Source organism: Barbus barbus (assembly GCF_936440315.1).
Source record: "Barbus barbus genome assembly, chromosome: 9".
NCBI classification, from domain to species: Eukaryota; Metazoa; Chordata; class Actinopteri; order Cypriniformes; family Cyprinidae; genus Barbus; species Barbus barbus.
The window spans coordinates 12,140,003-12,165,512 of record NC_136737.1 but is presented as its reverse complement, the minus strand read 5'-3'; the positions used below and the strand labels follow the sequence as shown (position 1 = coordinate 12,165,512).

Below are 25,510 nucleotides of genomic sequence, written 5' to 3'. Positions count from 1 at the left end.
TGTTCGCGTGCGCGCGTGACATGTCCCGCCCTGCCATCCGTAGAACACACACACACAGAGAGAGCTTAGCTTTTCCTTCGTGATTTGTGTGTGTGTGTGTGTAGAAGAGAGAGGCAGCTCACAGTATTCATCTGCTGAGGGCACAGAGGGAGGGACGGACAGAAACCAATCAGAGCGACACATTAGCGAAGACATCGATCGGGATTTATTTATCTCACGGAGACCGCCATCACTCTGTCAAACAATAACCTTCAGAAATCCCAGAGAAACATTACGTGCCGACGACATGGCTGATTTTAGTATTGATCAGAACAACCTGCCTGGCGTTAAAGAGGGTGAGTGAAGAAGAAGAAGAAGATGATGATGGTGCGCGTGCTTTCAGAGGCATTGTGTGTTACTGCGTTAAAATACACAGGCGAATGGCACGGCCTTTCAGATTATTCAAAAGGGCCAAAAACGATTAAATATGATTACATTGTGGTGAATTATGTATTAGGTGAATTAGGTATTAGGTGAATTAAAGGTAACTTGTTATTTTGAATCAATGCATTGGTTACCTTTTATACAATGTAACGTTACTGATGGGAGAAGTCAAACAGAGCCATTCGCTTTACTGAGAAACGCCTATATATATATAGAAAGAGAAAGCGGTTCAATTCAGGCCTGTTTTGCCTCAAATATCATGTAATAGATGGCGTGTGATGATGCCTGACGTTAGTTTTAGTTGCTGTGTGTGTGAATGCTGGCACGTGTTGTGAGAGTCATGAATATCTTCAGCATACTGAAGATGACTGGTGCAACACAAGCTGTTGATGACTTATGTTATTAGCTTTGCAGGATTTTAACCTCATTTGATGCTTCGGGTGAATTAGGATTTACAGACCCCAAATCCAGTTTGTGATAGTATCTGAGGTTCAGATTCAATTATTGGTCTGAAGCCTAAATTCAAAAGCCAGTGGCTAATTGGGCACCAAGTGTTGGTTTCTAGTTATTTAATTTAAAATAAAGAATTTTAACTTAATTCATAGTTGACTCAAAAATGAAAATCGTGTTATTATTTACTCACCCTCTTGTCGTTCCAAACCTGTATGAGTTTATGTCTTCATTTGAGCACTACAGAAGATATTTTGAAGAACCCATAGTATGGGAAATAGTCAAAGGCTACCATAAACGGTTTGGTTGCCAGCATTCTTGAAAATATATTTAATTGATGATTGATGAGTTATTTTTAAAATGAGCTATTTTTTTATTGGTTTTAAACTGAAATTTAGAAATCAAGTAAAGATTAATGATGATAATGCAGGCTAATTGGGGGAACAAATGTTGGTTTCTAGTGTTTTTTTTTTTTGTTTGTTTTTTTTTTTTAAGACCTCTTAAGTGGGACAGGCCAAGTTAACAATTTTAGGATGTTTAAAGCATTTAAAACAAACCATTTTTCATTCATATTCAGTTATTGATCTAGAACTGAAATCCAAAAATCAAGTAATGCAGGCTAATTGGGGACCAAATGTTGGTTTCTAGATAAACTTAAATATGACCAAGAAGGTTAAGACCTTTTGAGGTGGGATAGGCCAAATTCACAAATTTTAAGGAGTTTGATGGGTCTAAAATGAGCTACTTTAAATGCAAATGCAGTTATTTTAAACATTAAGTAATTCTAACTGGGGGATGGGGGACCAAATGTTGGTTTCTAGGTAATTTTTCATATAAAATAAACAATGCTTAGTTAAATACTGAAGGTTGAGAGCTCTATAGTGGGACAGGCCAAATTCACATGCTTAAAGATGTTTGATGTCTACTTTTTTTTTTGCTAGATTAATTTTATGACGGGTAATATAGTTTATCAAACATATCTTATTAGTTTACACGACAACAAACATGGCGTTGTGTCTTTAATGCTTAAAAGAACTCATTTATGCAACAAAGTGTCCCATATTTGTGGAAATTGGCCATTAGACTCTCTGCATATGTATGAAATTCGTTGGTCACAAGATGCGAGGCCTTGTGAATCATTGAAACCATTTAGGAAATTTATTACTCCGATATTCAGGTCCAAAAGTTTTGTAAAAACTTTTTTTCTCTTTTATATTATCGCCATAACAATTTGAGTGCAAGCCTCGACTGTAAACTTCAGAATGTGGTAGTATTTGGTACCGCATAAAAGTTTGTGCATGTTTATGCACAAGTGCGTCTGGATGTTTTCAGCTTATTAACAGGATGAAGACGAGCAACATACCACATTTCTCACGAGTTTCTGTTAGCTTCTCCTTGAAGAATGTCCTTGTGGTTTCTGTTTTCAGTCGTTGCGTGTGTGTGGATTCAGCATTTTGTTGTTGTGTTGCAGCTGCTCTTTTGCTCTTGGAGGCGACGTTAGGGATGTTTGCCTGGAAAATGTGCAGGCTTGAAAATGTGCTGTTTCTGCTTCCTAGCTAACACCTCCTGGGATGCATTCAGCGTTGGTTTAGTGTTTGCTTTGGAGAGGTTTCAGCTTTTCCTTGTGTTGCTGTTACTTGTTTGCCAGTCGCTGCTCGGGTGCTGCTTTCTAGTGCCTTGAGGATCATCATTCTTAATGAATCAGACATTTTAATTGATGTCATATTGCTTGTGTCACTTTAGGCTGTATTTATTTCATGGTGTATGGTATCACCCACAAGTTTTTAATATTAGGCGAAGATCCACCAGCATGTTCTTTTTGTAAAAATCTGTTATGCCAGAAACATATTTTATTAGATTATACTGGGTCTAACCCTGTGAGAAACAAGGTTATTTTTAATTTTTAAAAATTTATGGATATTTATTTGTTTATTTAGTTAACACTTTTCATTGGTTGTTTTTTTTAGTTTTTAGTAAAATTAATCTGATATAAATTACCATAAATTCTCTACCATAAATTTTAAAAACAAGCAAACAAACATAGAATGTAATGCATTGAGTTCATGCGGTAGTCTAGATTTGTTTTATTTTATTTTTAATCTTTAAGTGACAGTAAAGTCAATTAAAATGCTACAAAAGCTTTTTATTTCAAATGAACGCCATTCTTTTGAACTTTCTATTCATCAAAGGATCCTTTAAAAAAAGTCAACAAAAATATCAATCAGTACAACTGTTTTCAATATTAATAATACATATTTCTTGAGCAGCAAATCATCATATTAGAATGATTTCTTAAGGATCATGGGACACTAAAAACTGTAATGATGCTGAAAATTCAGCTTTGCATTACAGGAATAAATTGCATTTTAAAATATATTCATATAGAAAAATACTGTAATAATATTTAACTATTTCTATTTTTACTGAATCTTTGATCAAATAAATGCAGTCTAGGTGAGCAGAAGACGCTTAAAACATTAAAAAGTCTTAGCGACCCAAACTTCTTAAAAGATATATATATATTCCATTCGCTCAATAAAAACATTGAAAAGCAACATTATCTCAAATTTGTCAACCTGGCCCATATATATATATATATATATATATATATATATATATATATATATATATATATATATATATATATATATATATATATATATATATATATATATATATATATATATATATATATATCAGTTTACCACTAATATTTAACTGTCATAAATCCAGGTTTCTCATAACGATAAGCCACATAACTTCGCCATATAACCTCAAAACGTTTCCAGTACAGGTTCTGCAGCACAGGTTCAAGAAATTGGCCTCCAAACCCCTAAAATAGGCTCCATGCATAAGGAAATGAAGCCTATAGTAAATGCACAGTCAGCACCAAGATGCTTATTTTCAGTCGGTGCTTTCTTGTTTCCTCCTGCCAAATGATACTCAGCTGTTCTCCGAATCCTGTCAGATAGGGCATTGAGATATCATAATGTGGCTTCACCAGCCAGTAGACTGCAAAGGATATTTTACGAAATGTAAATTTTGCTCTTGGTTCCTCGTTTAGCACTATGAATATCCTGCTCTTCTGCTCAAGATCAGCAGCAGATGGACGACGACTTTAAGCCACTTCTGTAGATCAGTGATTAATCTTATCCTCGTCTCGCCTCAGCTAAACATACAGACACTGGAAAATTCCTAGGTAAATTAGGATTACACCAACAGTTTTTCACATTATTAAACTTGCCATTGAATTCCCTCACGACTGTAGCACACAGTGTGAAACTGGAGTTTGGTTATATTATTCACGCTCGATTCCCAGAAATAGTAGCGCAGTTTTCCTTGTAGGCTGAAATGCAGAAGTTGCTTTTATCTGATTTAGGTTAGCGGCGCTTGTATCAGAGGCTTGAAGGCATTTGTTGCGCTATCAGTCATGAATTAAGGTGGTGCATGGATTTCATGGCTTCTCCACCTGCGTTTTGAAGTGTGTCTAAGCAGCTGGGAGGCTGCCAGGTGCAGAAACAGGCCTAAAGAAAACATAAAAAAGCAGATAAGAGGATGTTAAAGGGCGGATGCGGAGGACATGGTTTCAGTTTCTCGGGTTGTATTTATAACTGAGGTGATAATGGTCGGTTGCGCTGCAGTTTCAGACGTATTATACAAACCCCACAGAATTTCCACAGAATTGTTTTCCTCTTTAAAAAAAAAAAAAGTTTACCTTGTAGCACAAGCATCCTTTGATAGATATATATTTGGAAGCTTAAGTTGATTTTAAAAGGGTTTTAAATATTAAATTAAAAAAAAAGTCAAAATTGAGCTGTGTATTGTCATTTTTTAAAATTATTTAATTTCATTTATTTAAATGTAAATTATTTAATGTATTTATTTATGAACATAGTCTTTACTGCTTATATGGCTCTTTTGTTTATTATTTTGTGTTTTATTTTTGCCATGAATATAGCCTTTATCGTTCACATGGCATTTTTAAAAATTATTTCATCTTTCTTTTTTTCCATGAATTAAGTCTTTACTCCTCATATGCCATTTTCTTATTATTTTCTTTTATTTTTGCCAGGAATATAGCCTTTACTGCTCATATGGCATTTTTTATTATTTTATCTTTCATTTTGCCATAAATAGTCTTTATCGTTTTGTATTGGCATTTTAAAAAAAATGTTAGTCTTTTATTTTTTGCCATATAGCCTTTTCTGCATGTATGGCTTTTTTTTTCTCTTCGTTTTTTGCCAAGAATACAGCCTTTACTGCTCATGAGGGATTTTATTTTATTTTAAATTTATTTATGTATTCATTTATTTTGCTATGAATATAGCTTTCACTGCTACTATAGTGTTAAAAAACTTCCTGTATGGGTTAAAACTATGACGTAGCTCTTTGTTAACAGTAAATAACCTGATTTTTATCTCTTTCTGTCTATCTGCAGTGTGCCGGGACTTTGCCGTGCTAGAAGACCACTGTCTGGCCCACAACCTTCAGGAACAGGAAAGTAAGTCCTCTCATACCCTCTTATATGAACATTAATGCATGGAAAGTTATGACCTGTAATCTTGAAGTTGTTCGTTGAGACCAAATGAGTCATTCAAAGCCACTACAGTGTTTCCCCATCAGAGCAGAGCATAAAAATGAATGACAGTGGAAAGAAAAGTCCAAACTCACCTCAGCATCTTCCCCTTTTAACTGCAGTGTGAGGTTTTACACCTTCACCACAGATCACACATGCCATCATATTGGTTTTATTAGCATTTGTATATGAGGAAACTATGTTGAAAAAGACAAAGGTCTCTTGAGGACAAGATGGTGAATGTGTGGTCACATTTACTGTTGTTTGGTGAATTTTTTGAAATCCGTTTCAATGGGAATCCACGCATTTGGGAGTTTCATGTGAGGGAGAAACTAGTTTCCACAAGTAGACTGGTTCAAGTTGGTTACGCAAATTCCCCGTGTTGACCCAACAGAAAGCTGTTTAGTTTTAAAGTGACTTTGGCAATAGCCTCGTGGGCAGGGCGCCGACGTCCCGAATTCGAATGATTCATACACTACTGACAATGGACAGTCTTTCTAATGAAATGACTCCTTAAAGGGATTGTTCATCCAAAAATGAATATTCAGTCATGAATTACTATCCCTCATGTCGTTCCAAACCCGTATTACACAAATTAAGATGTTTTTTATGAAATCCGAGAGCAGACTGCAATGTAACTACCACGTTAAAGGCCCGGAAAGGTAGCAAGTACATCGGTAAAATAGTCCATGTGACATCAGGGGTTCAACCGTAATGTTATGAAGCTGCGAGAATGCTTTTTGTGCACAGAGAAAACAAAAATAACAACTTTTTTCAACAATTTCTTCTCTTCAGTGTCAGTCTTTGTTGCACGTTCACGACAGTACCACGATGCATGTATGTTTACTTTGTGCACAAAAAGTATTCTTGTAGCTTCGTAACATTATGGTTGAGCCACCGATGTCACATGGACTATTTTAACGATGTTCTTACTATCTTTCTGGGCCTTGAACGTCTCAGTTGTGTTACTGTATATGCAGAGTCAGAAAGCTCTCAGATTTAATAAAAAAAAATAACAACCCCGAATTCCGGAAATGTTGGGACTTTTTTTTTTTTTTTCTTAATTTGAATAAAATGTAAACTAAAAGACTTCAAATCACATGAGCCAATATTTTATTCACAATAGAACATAGAGAACAGGGCTTGACATTAAGCATTCTCATGTGGTTGTCCTTCGGACAAGTAAATTTGTCATTTACTTGTCAGAGTATAAAAGTTACTTGCCCGGAGAGAAAAAAAAATTATAATTGAGTTATAAATATAATTACTTATTGCGGTTATACAAAACAAATTTAGTTTATTTAGTTAGATTTTTCTTTTTAAATAAAATGGGAAAAAAAATACAGTGTGATAATACTGTTATATTTTAAAATAAAAGGGGAGTATTAATTACAAATACAATTTTTATATTAAACTTAAAATGCTAATATTTGCTTTTTTTATATATGAATTTTCAAACTTAAATGATTTTTTTTAAAAATAAGAGTTCAATTTAATCAGACAGTTAGTATAAGACATTTGCGCTGTTACCAAACAAATTAAATCAGTATCAACAAAATTCATCTTTGCAATGCAGAGGAAACACAGAAGCTGCGTCTGAAGTGGAATAGATATATTTACCCACTGTTAATGCAGCTCTGAGGGACATGGAATGCTTTAATCTGCAGTTACAAATGAATAAATAATGTTTTGATTCATAAAACGTTGAAATATTTGAAATTATTAAAAAAATACTGTAAACGTGAACCACCAGTAGGTGGCATCAAGTCACTGTTTATAAGTGAGTCATTGCGACTGAACAGAATCATTTAAACAGTTGATTCATTCAGGAACGAAACAGTTCTCTATAGGTGAAAGATCTGGACTGCAGGCAGGCCAATTTAGCACCCGGGCTTTTCTACTACGAAGCCTGAATAGCTGCGGTATGTGGTTTTGCATTGTCCTGCTGAAATGCACGTCATCTGGAGGGGAGCATATGTTGCTCTGAAACCTTTATATACCTTTTAGCATTCATAGTGCCTTCCAAAACATGCAAGCTGACCTGCCTGTAGTCCAGATCTTTCACCTATAGAGAAAATTTGGCGCATCATTAAACGAAAAATACGTCAAAGACGACCACAAAAGAATACGTCAAAGACGACCTCTTCAGCAGCTGGAAACCTATATCAGGCAAGAATGGGACCAAATTCCAACACCAAAACTCCATAAACTCATAACCTCGATGCCCAGACGTCTTCAAACTGATTTGAAAAGAAGAGGAGATGATACACCATGGTAAACATGCCCCCGTCCCAACTATTTTTAGACCTGTAGCAGGCATCAAATTTGAAATGAGCTCATTTAGTGGATGAAAGTGTAAAATATTTCAGTTTAAACATTTATGATGTTCTCTGTTCTATTGTGAATAAAATATTGGCTCATGTCATTTGAAAGTCTTTGAGTTTATTTTATTCAAATTTAAAAAACGTCCCAACATTTCCGGAATTCGGATTGTATCTTAATTTGTGTTCTGAAGATGAATGAAGGTCTTGTGCGTTTGGAAGGACATGAGGGTGAGTAATTAATTACACAGTTTTTGTATTTGGGTGAACTATCCCTTAAAGACATAGCATCTGATTGTGTTATCCTGAAGAGGCACAGCAGATTCTTTCAACATTATGGTGTTGGAAAGTTATGAAAACTCCCTGTTTTAGAGCTGATATGCGGGTAGGTGTTAGAGAAACAACTTCTCTCTTGTGAAATTCAGTTATTCAGAAGTCTTCTAGCAAATCCATATTTCTGTGTGATCACAAAACTTTGATCTGCTTAATCAATACTATAAATGAACCCATGAGAGTTCCTTAAAAATCTAACCACATCAACCAACTTTGGTTATTTTTATTTCAGCAGAGCAGAGTTATTATAGTATTATTTAGCATAGTATTCATTCATATTTTGCATTATTTCAGTTTTCATTTCAATTTTTAAGTTTTAGTCATAGTTTAGGATTTAGGTAGTTTTTTTTTTAAATTAACTCATTTTTATGTATAATGTTTTATATTCCTGTTCAACTTGATTTTTTTTATTTTTTTTTTATTTTAATTAGTTTGAATAATTTTAGTTTTTCATTGATTTTAATTTTTTTACCTTTCAGTTAAACTATTTTTAATGTTTTATAGATGTATTTAGTTTATAATAACGTTTATTTTAATTAGTTTGAAAAATTTGAGATCTTCAGCTTATTTAGTTGCCAAGGGAGAATTTTCGTTAAGCTTTCAGTTTTCATGTAGTATTTTTTTCATTTTAGCTTTTTAATTAACAAAAAGCGATTTGTAATTGTTTTATTTTTAGACTTAGTTAACAATAACAACACTGCAGTAGGGTTTTTTTTTGGTAGTTTTATTAATTTTAGATCTTCAATTTCAACCTGTTTATTTCATTTAGTTGCCAAGGCAGCGTTTTTAATTTTCTTTTAGGTTTTCCATTTAAGTTTTTCATCTGATGCATCTTATATCAGCTTAGCTTTATTTTAGTTAATGAAGATGATTTTAATCGTTTTAGATTTAGTTAACAATAGCAACACTGCAGAGCTTTTATATGACTGAACAAAGCAGCTTCTTTAACCATTGAATCAACAGGCCTGACCTCTCATGCAAGTAAGAGAAACATGTCGCGCTGGCAGATGCTGCTAAACCGTCCCAGCTGAAAGAATTTCAGTGAATGAAAGCCAGAGAATGCCTCGTTCTCGATTTTATTTAACGTTCAAAATAGCTCCTTGTAAAAAAAAAATGTTGCTAGCTTGACTGACATCAGGTATATCCATCACACAAATGTTTCAGTTTATAGCTTTTCGTTCTTTCTGGTGCTCTTTCTTAAAAATAGCGTGCGCTCTCAGCCACAGGATCAATAAAAGTGTTCAGACTTTGGGAAGATGATGCACTGTGTCAGCTAGAATTGCGTCAGTGTCTACGATTTAATGCCTTGTCGACGTAACGCAGCCTTTCAGAACATGTCCTAATATACGTGGATATCGATATGTGATATGCGATGGATGACATATTATATATGATCTAACATGGGCACTGAATTGTCAGTTTTTTTGTTCAATTGTCAATAACAATTGTTTTACTAATTTTACAAAAAAATTATGTCCAAAAAATGTGTTATTTGTTCTTATTTTGTTTTGGTAGCTTTCACTGAATTTTAATATTGTTTAATAATAATAGTAGTTATGAATGTATTACATTTTTTATCAAATTATATACGTGCACTTTATTTTATTTAAACACTATTAAAATGTTTAAATTCTACTATTTATTATTCAGTGGTTTATTTATTAATGTAATGAGTTTTCTGAAAAATCAATGTCAATGTCAGTCTTGTGAATGTTTTACAGTACCAATAATTTTTAATATTAATAAGTAAACAATTGACTGAATAATTAATAAATTGCTGCTTTAGTTTTTTTATTTTATTTATTATTTTAGTCAGTAATAATAATAGTAATAAGATTATTCCACTGTTATTATTTTTAGTATAGTAGTATTATTAATAATCAATTGTATTGCATGTTTTGTAGTAATATAATAATAATAATACTTGAAATATAACACACATTCCACTACTACTCATCCTACTACTGCTGCTAATAATAAAATAACATTAATAACTACAACAATTGGTGAAAATATCAGTTTTGCACAAATGTTTTAAAGCACACACATTAATATGAATAAGTAAACAATTTACTAAATACTAAATTGCTAAATTAGTTTTGAATTAATTTTGTGATTAGTCAGTAATAATGATGATAATAAGTGACTAATAGTATTATTGTTATCAATAATACACTGTAAAAAGTGATAAGTTGACTTAAAAAAATTGAGGAAATTTAAATAATAATTAAAAAAGAATAAGTTCAGTGAACCTGACAATTCACTTAACTTGATAATTTTAAGGCAAGGGGTTTCCTCAATTTTTTTTTAAGTTGTCAACTTATCACTTTTTACAGTGTAATTATTATGGTTTTGTAGTAATAAATATTTAAAATATAATACAAAATACCACTCTTCCTCTTCCTACTACTAATAAAAATAATGATAATAATAAAAATAATTACAAAAATTATTAGTAGTAATAGAAGTATTGTTTCATTTAATTTATTATTATTATTATTATTAAATACACAGTATTTAATTTCAAAACTAATGCACATGCTATTTGGAATATCTTTTGTTGGTAGCACCTTACAGTCCTGTTCCTCATGTACATACTATGTACTTATTATAGTAATTATAATAACTAGGTACTAACCCTGAACCTACCCCTAAACCTAACCCTACCCCATGTAGTTACTAGGTATTACCAGAACTTTCTTAGCTAGGTACGCTGTAAGTACATCTAAGTACACGTACTGTCAAATAAAGGGCAACCGTTTTGTTTAAATTATTTGTATTAGACATGGTTCGAAGTGAGCATCTAAACACCAGGTTTCTCTTCCTTTCCTCTTCCAGTCGAGAGCCACCTGGCGTCCAATGTCCACAAGAGCCGCCTGGTGCAGCAGGACCTGCAGGTGGCCAAACTTCTGCAGGAGGAAGAGGACAAGCGGGCCAAAGCCGAGAGCCAGAGACAACATCGCCACATGTGAGTCACCTGAAACCCTCACCACGAGACACCAGAAAGATGCCGATCACCTAGAGATCAAACTGTACTCTTCCTGTTTGGAGAGGAAGGTCGTTCTTTTCCCATATCTTCCCAAACTCTTAGCAGTATCAGTCTCTGCAGAGCCAGTTGGGAAGTCCTGCTTGTTTTGCTGTCTGTTGAGATAAGAGCTGTTGTAGGAGTGTCTACTTGCATTATCAGTCCTTGATAACTGCTGTTGCCACTCAGATTGTTGACATTGTGTAAAGCTGTGTCTCTGCTTCACATGCAAAAACAATATGGAGTCTGGCCTTGTGTCGTCTCGTAGTGTACTGTGGCAGTAAAATGTTTTGACTTCTGCTCATGGCTCATGTGGATAAAGTGTTCCTTCCTGCTAGGCGACGTCTCAAGGTCTCTGAGCTGATGCTATCATCAGAGTTTGAGCGGGACAGAGCGAGAGGCCCGTGAGCCTGAGGGGAGACTCGTTCCACCGCTCAAATACTGCAGTTAGTGTGTTAGCAGAAGATACTGTTATTGATTTTAAGACAAGTATTTTGGGATTTTTTTTAAAGAAATGAATACTAATTAGGGGTCGACCGATATGTGTTTTTCAGGGCCGATACCGATTATTACAGACCAAGTAGACCGATAACCGATATATTGAACCAATATATATGTCTGGTGTAAAAATGAAAATGAATGTCAAAATTAAGAATAACAAGGTTCTGACAAAAACGGCCTTCCCTAGTGTTGGTTGCACTTCTTACTCTTGTCTTCCTCCATGCATCCATCTACAATAAGGGTAATATATAAAGAGAGAGTTAAAAGTGGGGCCACTGTATGCTTCATGATTAAGCCTATGACTACTAAATACTACAGCTAAACAGCTTGGGGAAATGTAAGTATTTGCATGTATCAATAATTTGCATGTTAGAAATGTATGTGTAATAGCATAACCTCTCATAATTCTTCATTAATTATTTTCGGTTGACTAAATCATAACCTACAAGAGGTGACTATTCAATTCATCATCTAATGCACATCAATTGATTAATTTAAAAAGTGCAATGTATATAATACGTGTAAATAATTTAATTGTCTTCATAGCTCCATTGTAGAAGTTGCGAAGAAGACCGCAACTATTTTAATGAAACTATAACACTAATAGCCTGTTATAGGCTCACTTGGTTCAATAGCCTATTGAAATGTCCCAATTTCCGTCATCCTAATCTTGGCCTATGTGACAGTAACTTAATCTTGTCCTATGTGACAGTATCTTAGTCTTGGCCTATGTGACAGTAATTTCCATTAGTTTTTATTTACAGAGCAGTGCAAATGAAGACATAAAACATCAATTTAATTTATCTTTTAATCAAATGAGAGTTGAACTCTATTTTTTGGCAAACAAATGGGTTTACTATTAAAATTAAAACATGTAAGAAATAGCGTATTGTGTGATTGTTCTTTTAAACAAAAGTTGTAATAATTGTAGTAGTATTAGTAAATAAACCGAACTTTTATTTTGACGGGTTGCCATGAGGACCTCTTAAGTTTCTGTAGCCCATGTATGATATGACGATCGTTTTACTCAAACGAAACAGTCAAATGCTCATGAAGTAACTCTCAGAGCAGTTCTGGGGATGATGTTCATATATTTATGTCCTCATTTAGTGACATGGCAGATGCGGAAAACACCGCGAGTGTCGCGCACTCCTGTGTGTGTGTGTGTGTCAAAACCGCGCGTCTGTGCCATTCACATATACAGAGACACGCCGAACATGCAGAATTCATATTTAAATAGTCTTTTAGCAGCTTAATGTTTACAGCTAGTCCATATCATGAGTCGATTTAAGTGTACTGACTTACTTTTGATTAATTCATCCAAACTTTGACTAATTTCGTGACTCTGCGTTATACAGTAAATTCCATATGACTGGATTCCGCCATTTCCCCTGCGTTTCCCCCATCTTGGAAATCATAAATAGATAATATTGAGGTTTTTACAACTTCAGTGTAGTGGATTGTAATTTATTGCAACTTGAGCAACGTCTGCTGCTGCCTTTGAGAGAGAACTGATGCGTGAAGCAGCACCAGTTAGCAAGCGCTTTCGGTGTGAGAGCGCCTTTAGTCTTCCACGTTGATTGGTCGGACTCCTGACTCTCAACAAATCAGATGCGCGGTGGGCGGAGACTGCTCTAGGCCACAGAGTGGTGAGTTCCGACAGGCTGCATCAGAGCCAAATAGCGTGTTTCATAATTAAATAATTTTATCGGCACATCGGTTTTGAAAATGACCGATGCCGATTATCATAAAAATGCTTAATATCGGTGCCAATAATCGGCCAGGTCGATAATCGGTCGACCCCTAATACTAATGCTAAAAAATGTTAAGCAGCACAACTATTTTTTAGCATATTAGAATGATTTCTGAAGACTGGAGTAATGATGCTGAAAATTCAGCTTTGCATCACAGGAATAAATTAAATTTTTAAATATATAGGAATAGGAAGCAGTTATTTAAAATTGTAATAATATTTCACAATATAGCTGATTTTACTGTATTTTCTGAGCGCAAAAAAAATGCAGCTTTGGTGATCAAAACACTTCTTTTAAAAATGGTCTTGTTGTCTTCTATGCTACTTGACTGAGAAGCTTGTGTTGCTTAAACATGTCTTTAAGTCATATAGCTAGGTTGTAATGGGATTGCTTTACTAATTACTCTGTCTGAATGGTAATCACATGACTAATTACTGGTGAAAAGCTGAGAGACTTAGGAGGAGCTTCTTCCCCCAGGCCATCAGGCTCCTAAACTCTAACTCTGTGTCATAACATCACTTGACTCCATGTAAATATCACCATATCAATAAGCTATTCATAATTTTTTTCTACCTCATATGCTGCTATTTAAATACCCAGCACAACCTTTTGCACATTCTTCTTATTACTATTTAAGTCAACAACATACTGACGTGCACATTTATATTTATATTTTTTATCTTTTTATTTTATTCTCTTATTTTTTCTACTTTTTCTTAATATTTGTATTCTATATAATTGCACTGTCCTTGGAGCTACATTTCATTCCTGACCTACATTTCACTGCTGGATATACTCAGTATAATTGTGTATGTGACAAATAAAAATCTTGAATTAATCTCCCAGTCCTGTGTAGAGAACAATATAAGAAATATAAGATAGACACCAGATTGTCCTTTATTTAAGATCAATTACATTTTAACAGTTTATAAGTCAATTATTTTTATAAGTAGCAGTAGTAGTAGGAGTGTTAGTATTTTATTTGATTTAAATTAATTGTCAATATTTTGCTTGTAAATACTTTATAATAAAATCAAATTAATGTTCTACCCCGTGCTATATTTACAAAACCTTTGTTATTAACTAAAAACGATTTAATATGTAATTAAAATAAACCTGAAATATAAATATTAAATGCAACCTAAACTCTTTAATAAAAAAATAGAAGTGAAGCCAACTGAAATAGTTTAAGTACTAAAATTACTAAAACTAAAATAAAGCTAATTAGGCATAGAAAAAACTTAAACTTGCCAAAAGCACAACACAATTACTAATTAACTAAACTAAAATTAAAATAGGAAAATAAAAAAAACTACAAAATTGGGTTTTGTATGATTCCATGCTTTAATGTGAATAATTGACAACTACCTAAGGCACTTAAAACATAAATCACTTATTTATGACAGTTAGTCATTAGCACAAATTTATGATCATTGTAGCCCTAGATAAGTTACTTTGTTACCCATTTAACCAAACGCTGCTGTCAGTCTTCCAAGAACACCATCATCTCACAGGAAGTGAGAGCCACTGTGGCTGATGTGAGAACTCGCAGTGTGTAAACTCGAGTGTTTTCTTTCCCTCTGTCCTGCCAGGGAACGCATCGACAATGAAATGGCTCAGGAGATTCAAGAACAACTGGTCCGGCAGGCTGAACAACAGAGGCAGCAGGAGGAGAAAGATGCGGTGAGAGCCATTCACACACTCACTTCGGGCCGGTCAGCTGTGCAGCTGTGGTTTAGCCATGCCCACAGCAGTCACATGACTTCATTGTGATTGTGTTTGTAACACTTGAGAATGCATACTTTCACATTCTCTGTGTGTTGGTCATAAGAAAATCATAGATGTATCCACACCCATGACTGTTACAGCAGTGCGGTGCTTGTTTCCTATACTTATTCTTCTGAATTTATGTTTGTATGCATTCAACTAGGCCATAGCCCGGAAGCTGCAGGAGCGAGAGATGAAAGAGGAGAGAAAACGGCAAAAGCAGATGGAAGGAAATCTGGAGGAGTACTACGATGATAAAGGTGTGTAGACGCCCTTTGGAGGAAGGTCTGCGAATTTGAAGTCTGAATTCATTGGATACCATGAAACACAAGGACAAAACGCGTCTTCATTCGTTGCATGCAAAAACAAACACAAGCAGTGCAGTCTGATTCACGAAGAAATGAATCACTCAAATTAAAAGTGGAAATGAAAATAAAAACTAATTATGATGCATATAGTAGCATATAAATCCTAAAATAAGTAAAATTCTGGGTGAATAAATTTTTGAATCTGGTTACTGAACTGAAAGTTTACATTTAAGTACTCAAATTACTAAAACTGAAATAAAGTAATTTGTTAAGACATTAAAAGGAAGATTTTACAACTCCCCTAGAGTTAAACTGTTGAGTTTTACCGTTTTTGAATGCATTCAGCCGATCTTCGGATCTGGCGGTAGCACTTTTAGCTTAGCTTAGCATAGATCATTGAATCTGATTAGACCGTTAGCATCTCGCTCAAAAATGACCAAATAAGCTAAGCTAAAAGTGCTACCGCCAGACCTGGAGATCGGCTGAATGGATTCAAAAACGGTAAAACTCAACGGTTTAACTCTTGGGGAGTTGTAAAATGAGCCTATTTTCAAAAAAAGTGGAGTGTTCTTTTAAAATGGCAAAGACATGGCAAAGCACTAAAATTAAAGTAAAACCAAATATGAATAAAAATAAAGTTGTATATAAATAATACTAAAATAACTAACATTTTGGGTGAATTAATTGCTGAATCCAGCTAAATAGACATTCATATTCACATATATATAACAATATGGGTACAGGATGCATTAGTGTTGTCATTTGATTAAATGCAATTTAAACTTTTTATTTAATAAACAGAAATGCAACTAACTCAAAGTACTAAAATTACTAAAACTATATATATCCTATACTATATATAAACTATAACATGGATAGATAGATACAGACAGATAGACATAAAAAAACTGCAAAACAAATAATTGGTTAAGTATGTATAGTTTTGCACTGAATTTGTAGCATTTTAATATTTTTAGCATACATAAATATAACGGTGTATGTTATAAAATGATATGTTATAAGATGAATCTAATAATACTAACATTAAAATGTAAGAACTGTATAAAAAAAACTAATTATGGCTGATTATGAGAGTCATCTAGTAGTAGGACATTGGAGTTTTGACAATCCTGTGCAAACGTCAAATTTTGCCGTACGTTGCACTTTCCTGTTTAACTCTTTGCCTTGGGAAGCAATTACAATAATTAAAGTGCCCCAATTATGGATTTTTGGAAATGAGCTTTCATGCAGTGTGTAACACAGCTCTAAGTGAATGAAAACATCCTGCAAAGTTTTAAATCTGAAAGTGCACCGTGTATAAAGTTGTTGTCTCTCAAAAGAAAGAGTCGACTCTGAATCATTGAAACGAGTCGTTTTGAAAACGAATCCCAAGCCGTCAACATGAAACATTAGCATATTGCCGCCCACTTGTTGGTCTTTTGGCGTTGGTCTGAATGAAAATGCAAATTCATTCTTTGCCACTAGGTGCTGCTTTTGGAGCGGTAAAAATAGCGGTTTCACAAAATACACTGTATACAAAGCAGTACTGCGCACACAAACACTGCTTTATCAGGCATTACAGGCAAGATGAAATGAAAATGAGACCAACCGGACCAATCACCGCAGATTAGCGTCACGCAAAGGAGGGGTAAAATGAACTGTTACACGAATCGTTTGGGAGTCGTTGAGCAAATAAGGTAAAAATAAATGCATATAAGACAATGAAAGTGTTTTTTGATCTTGCATGCATGTCAACCTGTTGTTGGGGACTCCCAAAACCAAAATATGAACCTTTCATTGCCCATAATAGGGGCACTTTAATACACATTTCATGCATTTCACCCCTCAAGCACTCCAGACACTTCTGTTTATTGTGAAGTTAAACCACATCAGCTAACTTGACCGCATGTTAGTATGCAACTTAAGTTTGTTTAGTAAACATTAGGATCTAAAATGGCACCAGCAGACCATATTGCGTTTGTAATGGGTTACCATTTAACGACAAATGCTACAAAACTGGACATGCAAGTTGTTCGTGTCAACACGGCATCGGTTAACTCAACCCGCCCTGCATGGCTGCTCTTGCATGCCACAGTTTGCATTCGAACTGTTTGCTTTCACATGTTATGTAATCGTTCTCTCCTGCCATCATTTGAATTTGTTTAGGGTCTCCTGCTGGTTAGCCGGTATCGTATCCGTAGGGTCTGTTTGCCTCATTAAACACACTCAAGTCTCTCATTCATGGGTGTGTAATGAAGAGTTTGTTTCAACGAAACCCTAAAGACTGAAACTTTAGCATGTAATGCATTGCTTCATGTTATAAGGATGCTGCCATGATAAACAGAGATTAGCACCCGCCTACAGGGCACAACATAAAAGATTGAGCATCTCAGGGAATATTTTTATCTCTTTCTCTCCCTCTTGAACTGTGACTACATAGCTGGGCTCCGTTCTCATGCCAGGATGCAAACAAATAGGCCTAGGCTGTGCTTATGCAGGGATATGTTAGGGAGGAGATCAGACATGTTTATCTGAATCCTTAATGCATGAATCTGTGATAAAGAAATAGTTGTAGGAGGGTTAACGAATGCGAAAGGCTTGGTTTATTGGCATAAATGTGGACGAAAATACACAAGCCTATTTATAAACGCCTACCATGTGCGCTAATTTGAGATTTGGTTGTAGAAATCGGATTAAGGCATTAAGACTGAAGAATTTTGTATATTTTGCTGCAGAGAAACACTGGCTTGCAGCCAACTGTTTGAAATGACATGACCCTTTTTTTGTTTGATTTGTTTTGTAAAATAACATTCTCAGTCCCAACCCACATATTACTCCTTATTAAACGCTTTTCTAATGTGCTAAACTGAAGTTGCTTTTAACAGGATTCAAAATTAACACTCCAAATGACAAATACACTTTCCAGTCACTTTCCATTTGTAATTTTTACACACTATAATACAATAGAATTTTTAGACACTGCTTTTTTTAAACAATACATTAAGTATATCGTTATTATTAGTACTATTATTATCATTGTTGTTGTTCTCTCCAGCAAAACTCTGTTGAGACACATACAATCCATTTAAATCACTACAAGGTATTCGGTTTTTGGCTGTTTACACTGGCACAAAAAAAAAATAAAAATAAAAAAATCGGATTTTTTGCTTACATCTAACACAAATCGAAATTTGTTGCATACGCGTAAACACAAACATCCGCACAAGAACCAATTGTTTCACATCTGATCTGGGCCACTTCCGAATGTGAATTTTAATTTCGATACATATCTGATATCTCATTATTCGAAACCCGAAGTTATACCATGCTCAAAGTAAAGCGATCACTAACAATGATTTTATGCGGGAATTAATTTGGATACCAGTTGTGTCTAAAGTAAACATGCGGGTCAAAAGATCAGATCTGTGCATTAAGACTTGGAGTGTAAATGCAGCTTTTGTGACAAAGTTGTAATACATTATAGTATATGAGTGACAAAATGGCAAAGAAAAAAAATGCTGCCAAATAAGTAAATGTTTTTAAGTAAATATAAATACATTTTTAAATAAATTATGTATTAATACTTTTATATTCAAATGAGATTAATAGTTTAAAAGCCTTAAATATACAAGTTAAATGTTCTCCAATTACTTGACCTTGGCATGCATGGCATTAGCTCATTTTGGACCCTAGCTGTAACGTTTTCATTTGAATGGCTTGGTACTAATTGTCAACAAAAGCCTTGTGTGCCATTTTACTTCCTGCATCATCCACTGTAAACTAACCCTTGTGTACTAACCCCGACAATTTCCCTCCTTGTTCTTGCACTCCACCTTTTGCCTCACACTTGCTTTCACACAGCCCCTCGATTTCCACTGGACCGACGAGAGCCAAAACCCCGTTCCGCTTCTCCGGGTTACAGAAAAGAGAAGAATCATGACTACAATCGAATTCTTTCCCCATACGATTCTCCTGAGCCCGACAGAAAAAGAGATCCCAATAGCCATAGTCCATATCCGGAATATGAGCCCATTGAATTCGGCCGATCCAGGCACCCGGAGAGTCCGAGCAAGGGAAGGATCCACGAGTATGACTCACCTGAGCGACGACCGAAAGAGAGAAACAAACCTCTCGATCTCGATCTCGATCACACAAAACCACATAGAAGGAAGAAGCAAGATCAATGGGACGACATGGAGCCAGTGGTTCGCCGGAAGGAGAGGCCTCCAAGGGATTACTCTGCCGGTCGAGACAAGGTGTGGGACAAGGAGAGGATCAGGGATAGAGAACGAGAATGGGATGGACGGAGAGCCAAGGAAAGGTCGAAAGATCTCAACCGGACAAGAAGTCAAGATCGACTCTTTAGCAGTGTTGACAGGGGTAGGAATGTGGACCGGGAGATGGACCGAAACGGCCATGGACATGGTAGCAGAGACGGGCAAAGAGAACGAGGCAGAGATGGGAACAGGGGGAGGCACAGAAGCAGGGAGCGAGAACTGGATGATTACGGCCTCGCCCCAACTAGAGGATGGTCAGAAGAAAACCTGGAATGGGAGGATCACAAGAACAGGCCGAGGCTCCCGTCAGGTCCTAATGAGGTGTTTGAGGAGGCTGTTCTCAGAGGTCCCTCATACGAGGGTCGGTCCCCTGGTCATTCTCCCAGAGAGAGAGGTATGGCCCAAGGTTCATGTGTATAAGTGAACCTGCTTGGACTTTGCAGTGCCGTCTGTTGGTGGGAGTGCTGTCAAGATTTCCTTTTTCCTGTGCATTGGTGATTTGGGTTTCTCGTCTTTGTTGGACTCTCTAAAATTATTTTTGGGGAAACTTTCCTTTCTGATCATTCCTTTCTTAATCCCAAACCAAAAATGGCTGCTTGGGTTCTGTGTGAAAAGTTTAAGCGTGTCGCTCTTTGTGCTTTCACCATGGATGTCCAATATGTCCTCTGATGGCCCCTGCAGGTCGGAAGCCCCGAGGAGAATATGGCATGGAGGCGGCAACACATGGACTGGCCCACTTAGACCTACAAGACCAGGAGCTCATAGACTTGGAGGTGGCACGCAAGCTACAGGAAGAAGAAATAAAGGTATCTTGAGTCGTAAGAAAGGTATCCTGGTTGTAATTACTGGTGACTTGTAATCCACAAATGTAACTGTCTTTTTACACAGGCGAGTCAGTTGGACAGACGAGCCGCTCAAGTTGCACAAGATGAGGTATGGTATGGTTCGTTGTTTTTGTTCACTGTCAGGGGTGTCGCTCACCTTTTTTTTTTTTTTTTTTTTTTTTTTTACAATTTGTTTTGTGACTATTTTAAGGAATTAGCACGACTGCTATTGGAGGAAGAGAAAAGGGGGTATAAGAAATCAAGAGATAAGGAGAAACAAGTGATGGAGAGACGACGGCCTGAGGTGGAATATAAGGTAAGCAACATCCATTCTAACTAAGTGTAGTTCTGCTCTTGAATGCTGGTCGGTCAATATAGTGACGATTCACCCTTTAAAACCTTATTTTTGGAGAGAGATAATTTTTTTTATATTAATTTATTTAAATTAATAATGTATATTGTTTGTTAGTTGATATGTATTTAACTATATTTATTAAATAATAAATAAGTAGATATTAATAAATGTTACATTGTTTTTTTGTTTTCTGTTACTACAAAAATAGTTAAATACAACTGTGAACGCAATTTTAAAGCATTTGTTTTAGCAATTATTTATTTCTAACGACAAAATAAATATGAATAGATATTAAATGTATAATATTAATAAATACATTTAACTAAGTTCTATATAAATGTGTAGATATAAGTGTGTAGTTACAATACAGTTAATATAAGTGAGTATAGATATTTAATATTTATAATGTTTATTTAAATGCATATTATTTTATGGTTATTAGTTTATATTTAGGTTAGTAATTTATGGTTATATTAATAGTAATTTAGATTTTGAAATTATGGTAGCAAGAATATTGCTACAGTGTCAGTGAAATTTGAATGGAACTCTTAATGTAGTGTTAATGTAGAGGCCTTTGAAATTCATGTATTAGATATGACACTTGTTCAAGCGGGTTAAATGGACAATATATTACCTGCTAATGCTGCTGAAATCCACATTATTCCGTGTGGGCCTGGTGATGTTGACCCTGTCAACACTATTGACACGCTCTCTACTGCTCTGTCACATTAGCCAGTGCAAGAAGAAGTAGTACGACCACGAACACGAGAAGAGCCACGCATCAGAGAGGACGAGTACCAGAAAGCACACAACCACAAACCCGCCAGGTACCCCATCTCAACTCATTAACACACTCACGCTGTCAGAAGTCCTGCTGGAGTCTCATGTTCCTCTCGGTTCTTCTCTCCAGGCCGCCGCCTCCTACACAGCACTACGAGAACATAAACCCGAGCTACGTGTATGCGGACCCGTACTCCCCTCGCCCTCCATCAAGACCAGAGGCGGCATACAAAGGTTCACATAGCACCAATGAGATATCATGCTTTAAATTTGAATAACTTTTTAAATATGTCTGTATCTCCTTTTAGGTGCCTACTACAGACAGTGACCATAAGCCTCCACTGCTGTCCAATCCTGAGTCTCTTCGGCCCTTTATTTTGCGAATCAGTAGAGGAGAAGTGATTCAGAAATACTTTGAGGCTTTTGGCAGAAGCTACTGACACTTTATTTTATTAACTTTTTATTTTTCCTTCTTGGGTTCATCGCATCAGATGAGCCGATGTCGTCTCTTCGTGTTGTGAAAGTGTCTTTTACCCTGGAGCTATGAACTACTGGGCGACTGGGACGGTTCCTGTTTGCTTCTCATGTTCTTGTCTTATTGTGGATGACTGGACAGGAAGGGATCTACTGCACAGCTCTCTCAAATATCCCTTTTCTCTTGGCGTCTATAATGAAGCTTCGTCTTGAATCCATGTTGAGTTCAGGATACAGCGGTTTTCCACTTACATTGTTTTTATTTAACGGAAAACGTGCTTGAATTTATATACAGCACACTTTTGTGCTTTATATTTATTAATTGTTTTGAGAATATATTTTATTTTTTGATTCGTGTTTTAAATTGCTGATTGCTTTACCCTTTCCCCGGTCTGAAGAGACTGTTAGCATAAACCAGGAGCGATCCAATTGCAAATGCAAAATTCCACATATCTTAAGATCATGTCTTAAGAAGCAGGTATCAAGGTGAGGTTGTCAGCGCTGCTTCATTTTGCCTTCATATCATTCATGAGACTCTTTGCTCATACGGCAGGCTCATGTACAGCTAGGGTTCGAGGCGCTCCGCCTTCGGGTGCCTTTTGTTTTTGTGATATTTCCCCCTTCACCTGCAGTGTCGGTAGCGATTCTCTCATCTTCTTCGTAGGTGCTTCAGGACCTACTAATATGCTCCAGTCTTCAAGTGCATGCTGGCTGAATGTGAACTTTATGGGGTCTATATGAATCTTGTCCAAAATAAGGCCACTAACATCTCTACTACTCATTTTTTTATTTTTATATACTTTTGTTTTATTTATAATTCAATACAATTCCAAAATACTAGTTTGAAGGCATGTAGTAGCATTGCTGTTGGCACAGACGTAAACTGTTTTCTCGCTTGCTGCATCATATGCAATTTATGCTAATATATCAGTGTTCAGATTTGCAGTGCTTTGCATTTGGTGGCAAACTTGCTTTTAAGCAGGGACATAAAAACTGACCAGCAAACATTTATCTGGCACTTTCTATGAGTGGAGTACAAAATAGGGCCTGAAACTCTTGGGGAAAAAAAGATACGCGTGTATGCATGTTTTTTTTTTTTTTTTTTTCAGCAAAAGATCGGTGAAAATGTTTTTTACTTGGAACTTTTAGAACTTGTCTAAATCAAAAAATTCAAAACCTCATTAGCAATTGTTTATCTCTTACAGAGAGCATAAAATAAACTGATTACAAAAAAAAAAAAAAAGTCTGAATTAAAAATATACAAAAATCATTTGGTTGGATTTTGCTAATTTGGTACCAAATGCTATTTTTTTTTTTTTTTTTTTTTTTTTTATAAAGCAAAAATTAATAAAAATAATTGTGCAACTTTTGCTTTGCTTTTATGTTTGCTTTCTGTTTTCCACTGCATTTCTTTGTTTTTGTGTGTGCTTTTGTTTATTATATGTATTGCATTGTTCTTTGATTTTTTTGGTTGTTTTCTGTTTTCCAACTGCATTTATTTCATTTGATCTATTTTTGCATTGCTCTTCTTTGCTATTTGTTTGTTCTATTGCTTTGGTTTGTATAGTTTTCTTTTGCAGTTTAAGCAAGTCTGTCACCATAAACTCAGTCGTTTACATTGTGTTACATTACATTGTTTTTTTTGGCAAGTGTTTATTTCTAGCAAAAAAAAAAAAGGATAGACAAACCATGTTGCACATTTTGCCTTAATTTATAGTTGGGTTAGTGCTCACTAGTTGGGCATCAAAAACCAATTGTTGTTTTAGTAATTAAAATAGGTTTAACAGTATTATGAGGCTTTTGTGTGATGTGATAGTCATTTGTTGTTTTTAATGCCAGCTATAAAATAATTTATCTAGCTTATACAATGGTTTACTCCCAAGTACTCCTTTTTTTAATTTATTGCTTGAAAAAGACCAATTTTGCACCCTTTTTATGGAAAGTGCCATATGCTCATCACTCTATCAGGGCGTTTTTATTTATTTCTTTTCTTACTGATCAGTCATCGCTTACATTCCATATTCCTGTCAAAATGCGTTTTAAGGGGATTACTTTCCGCTTGGCTTTTGGGAATGGGAATATGATTGTGCGGGCTACATGTAGCATCCTGTACAGATACAACTAAAGACAGCAGCTACTTTTTGTATCGCATTAGTGCCTCTATAAGACCAGTGTTCGATCGCTAGTGCTGAATGTTCCCATCTTTTGCTCTGGAGAGTGACAATATGCTAATGTCGGTGCATTCCAATGAAAGCCATGGCATGAAATGCGTCCAATAAACAAGTAGGGAAAATATCTTGTTGTCATGCTGCTATGCTTAAAAGGTGATTTAAGAACATTTTCTTGTGGAATTGTATTACTGAATCAGTTTTGAATCACTTTACGTGTGTTTTAGTGATGAATGTGCATATATATCTTTCAGTGCTGTGTCAATCTAGAGCATATCACGGTGCACCGTAGTATTTGAAAACATAATTGTACTCTACAATTCTGATACTAACTGGCTGGATGGGTTTTGTGCCAAATGTCATTCAACATTCAGGGATTTAAAAAAAAGTATTGCTGTAGAATTGTCAATATCTGATGGTCATGTGATTTGAGGGACAGACAACTGGTTTACTTGAGGCTGTAAACAAACAAACTGAAGTTTTAGCACCTGATATGCTGTTGTAAATGTATGCGTGTGTGACCGAGCGACAGAGACTTGAGCATTTTTCACTCAACGTACGATGACGACGTCCATGCCAGTTTGTTTTACAATCAGCTGCTGCTGGAAACGTTTTGTGACCGGCGAAAGTGTTTGTATCCTGCACATTCTCATAGCTTCCACTGGCCAACTGTAAATACCAAATAAATGACTTTTAAAGGGTATGTTTGCGTCAGAGTGTGTTTGTATCTGATTTAAATAACGCACTGGTCATAACCTGGTCTTGTATGTCTGTTTGGAATGTAATTTATTTATTTTTCTTTATTTAGGATCAATATTGTGCCTTAATATATAATATTGGTCAATATTTTTAGTATAATATAAAAGGATTAGTGTAACAAACGTTTTTTGTTTTGTAATGCATTTATTTGCTTTTTCCTTGTTTTTTTTAAACCTTTAAGCACACCATAATGGAACTTTTCTGAATAAAAATTAAAAATGATTTATTTTTTAGCAATTGTATGTTTCATACAGAAAACATTAAATGAACTACTTAATTTAAATAAAATGGATGAAAAACTTGATGCAAATTGTGCCTAAATAATTTGGCTGGTGCTAGACAATATTTCTTTATGAATAAATAAAATAAAGCAAAGGGTCAGTGAAACGTAGTGAGTATCCTTATGATCATTTAC

General features: G+C 35.3%; 1 protein-coding gene across 2 annotated transcripts; it reads left to right on the top strand.

The window, feature by feature from the left end:
* Window positions 1-24: 24 nt before the first annotated feature.
* Window positions 25-25,038, top strand: LOC306874722 (coiled-coil domain-containing protein 50-like). Of its 2 annotated transcripts, XM_079424937.1 has the most exons (12): window positions 48-335; window positions 5,312-5,374; window positions 10,942-11,071; window positions 14,976-15,066; window positions 15,314-15,410; window positions 19,320-20,129; window positions 20,417-20,541; window positions 20,624-20,668; window positions 20,771-20,875; window positions 21,647-21,741; window positions 21,825-21,928; window positions 22,003-25,038. In XM_079424937.1, the coding sequence occupies exons 1-12, from the start codon at window positions 287-289 to the stop codon at window positions 22,020-22,022; spliced, it is 1,734 nt and encodes a 577-aa protein (XP_079281063.1). In that variant the 5' UTR covers window positions 48-286; the 3' UTR covers window positions 22,023-25,038. The 2 variants fall into 2 exon arrangements, with proteins under 2 accessions (XP_079281062.1, XP_079281063.1); XM_079424936.1 differs by lacking the exon at window positions 19,320-20,129 and having other exon boundaries at window positions 25-335.
* The last annotated feature ends 472 nt before the right edge of the window (window positions 25,039-25,510 follow it).

Coding starts and splice junctions, on each gene's coding strand:
- LOC306874722 (XM_079424937.1), top strand. CDS start 287: ATGGCTGATTTTAGTATTGATCAGAACAACCTGCCTGGCGTTAAAGAG. Junction 336..5,311: donor CCTGCCTGGCGTTAAAGAGG/GTGAGTGAAGAA, acceptor GTCTATCTGCAG/TGTGCCGGGACTTTGCCGTG. Junction 15,411..19,319: donor GGAGTACTACGATGATAAAG/GTGTGTAGACGC, acceptor GCTTTCACACAG/CCCCTCGATTTCCACTGGAC.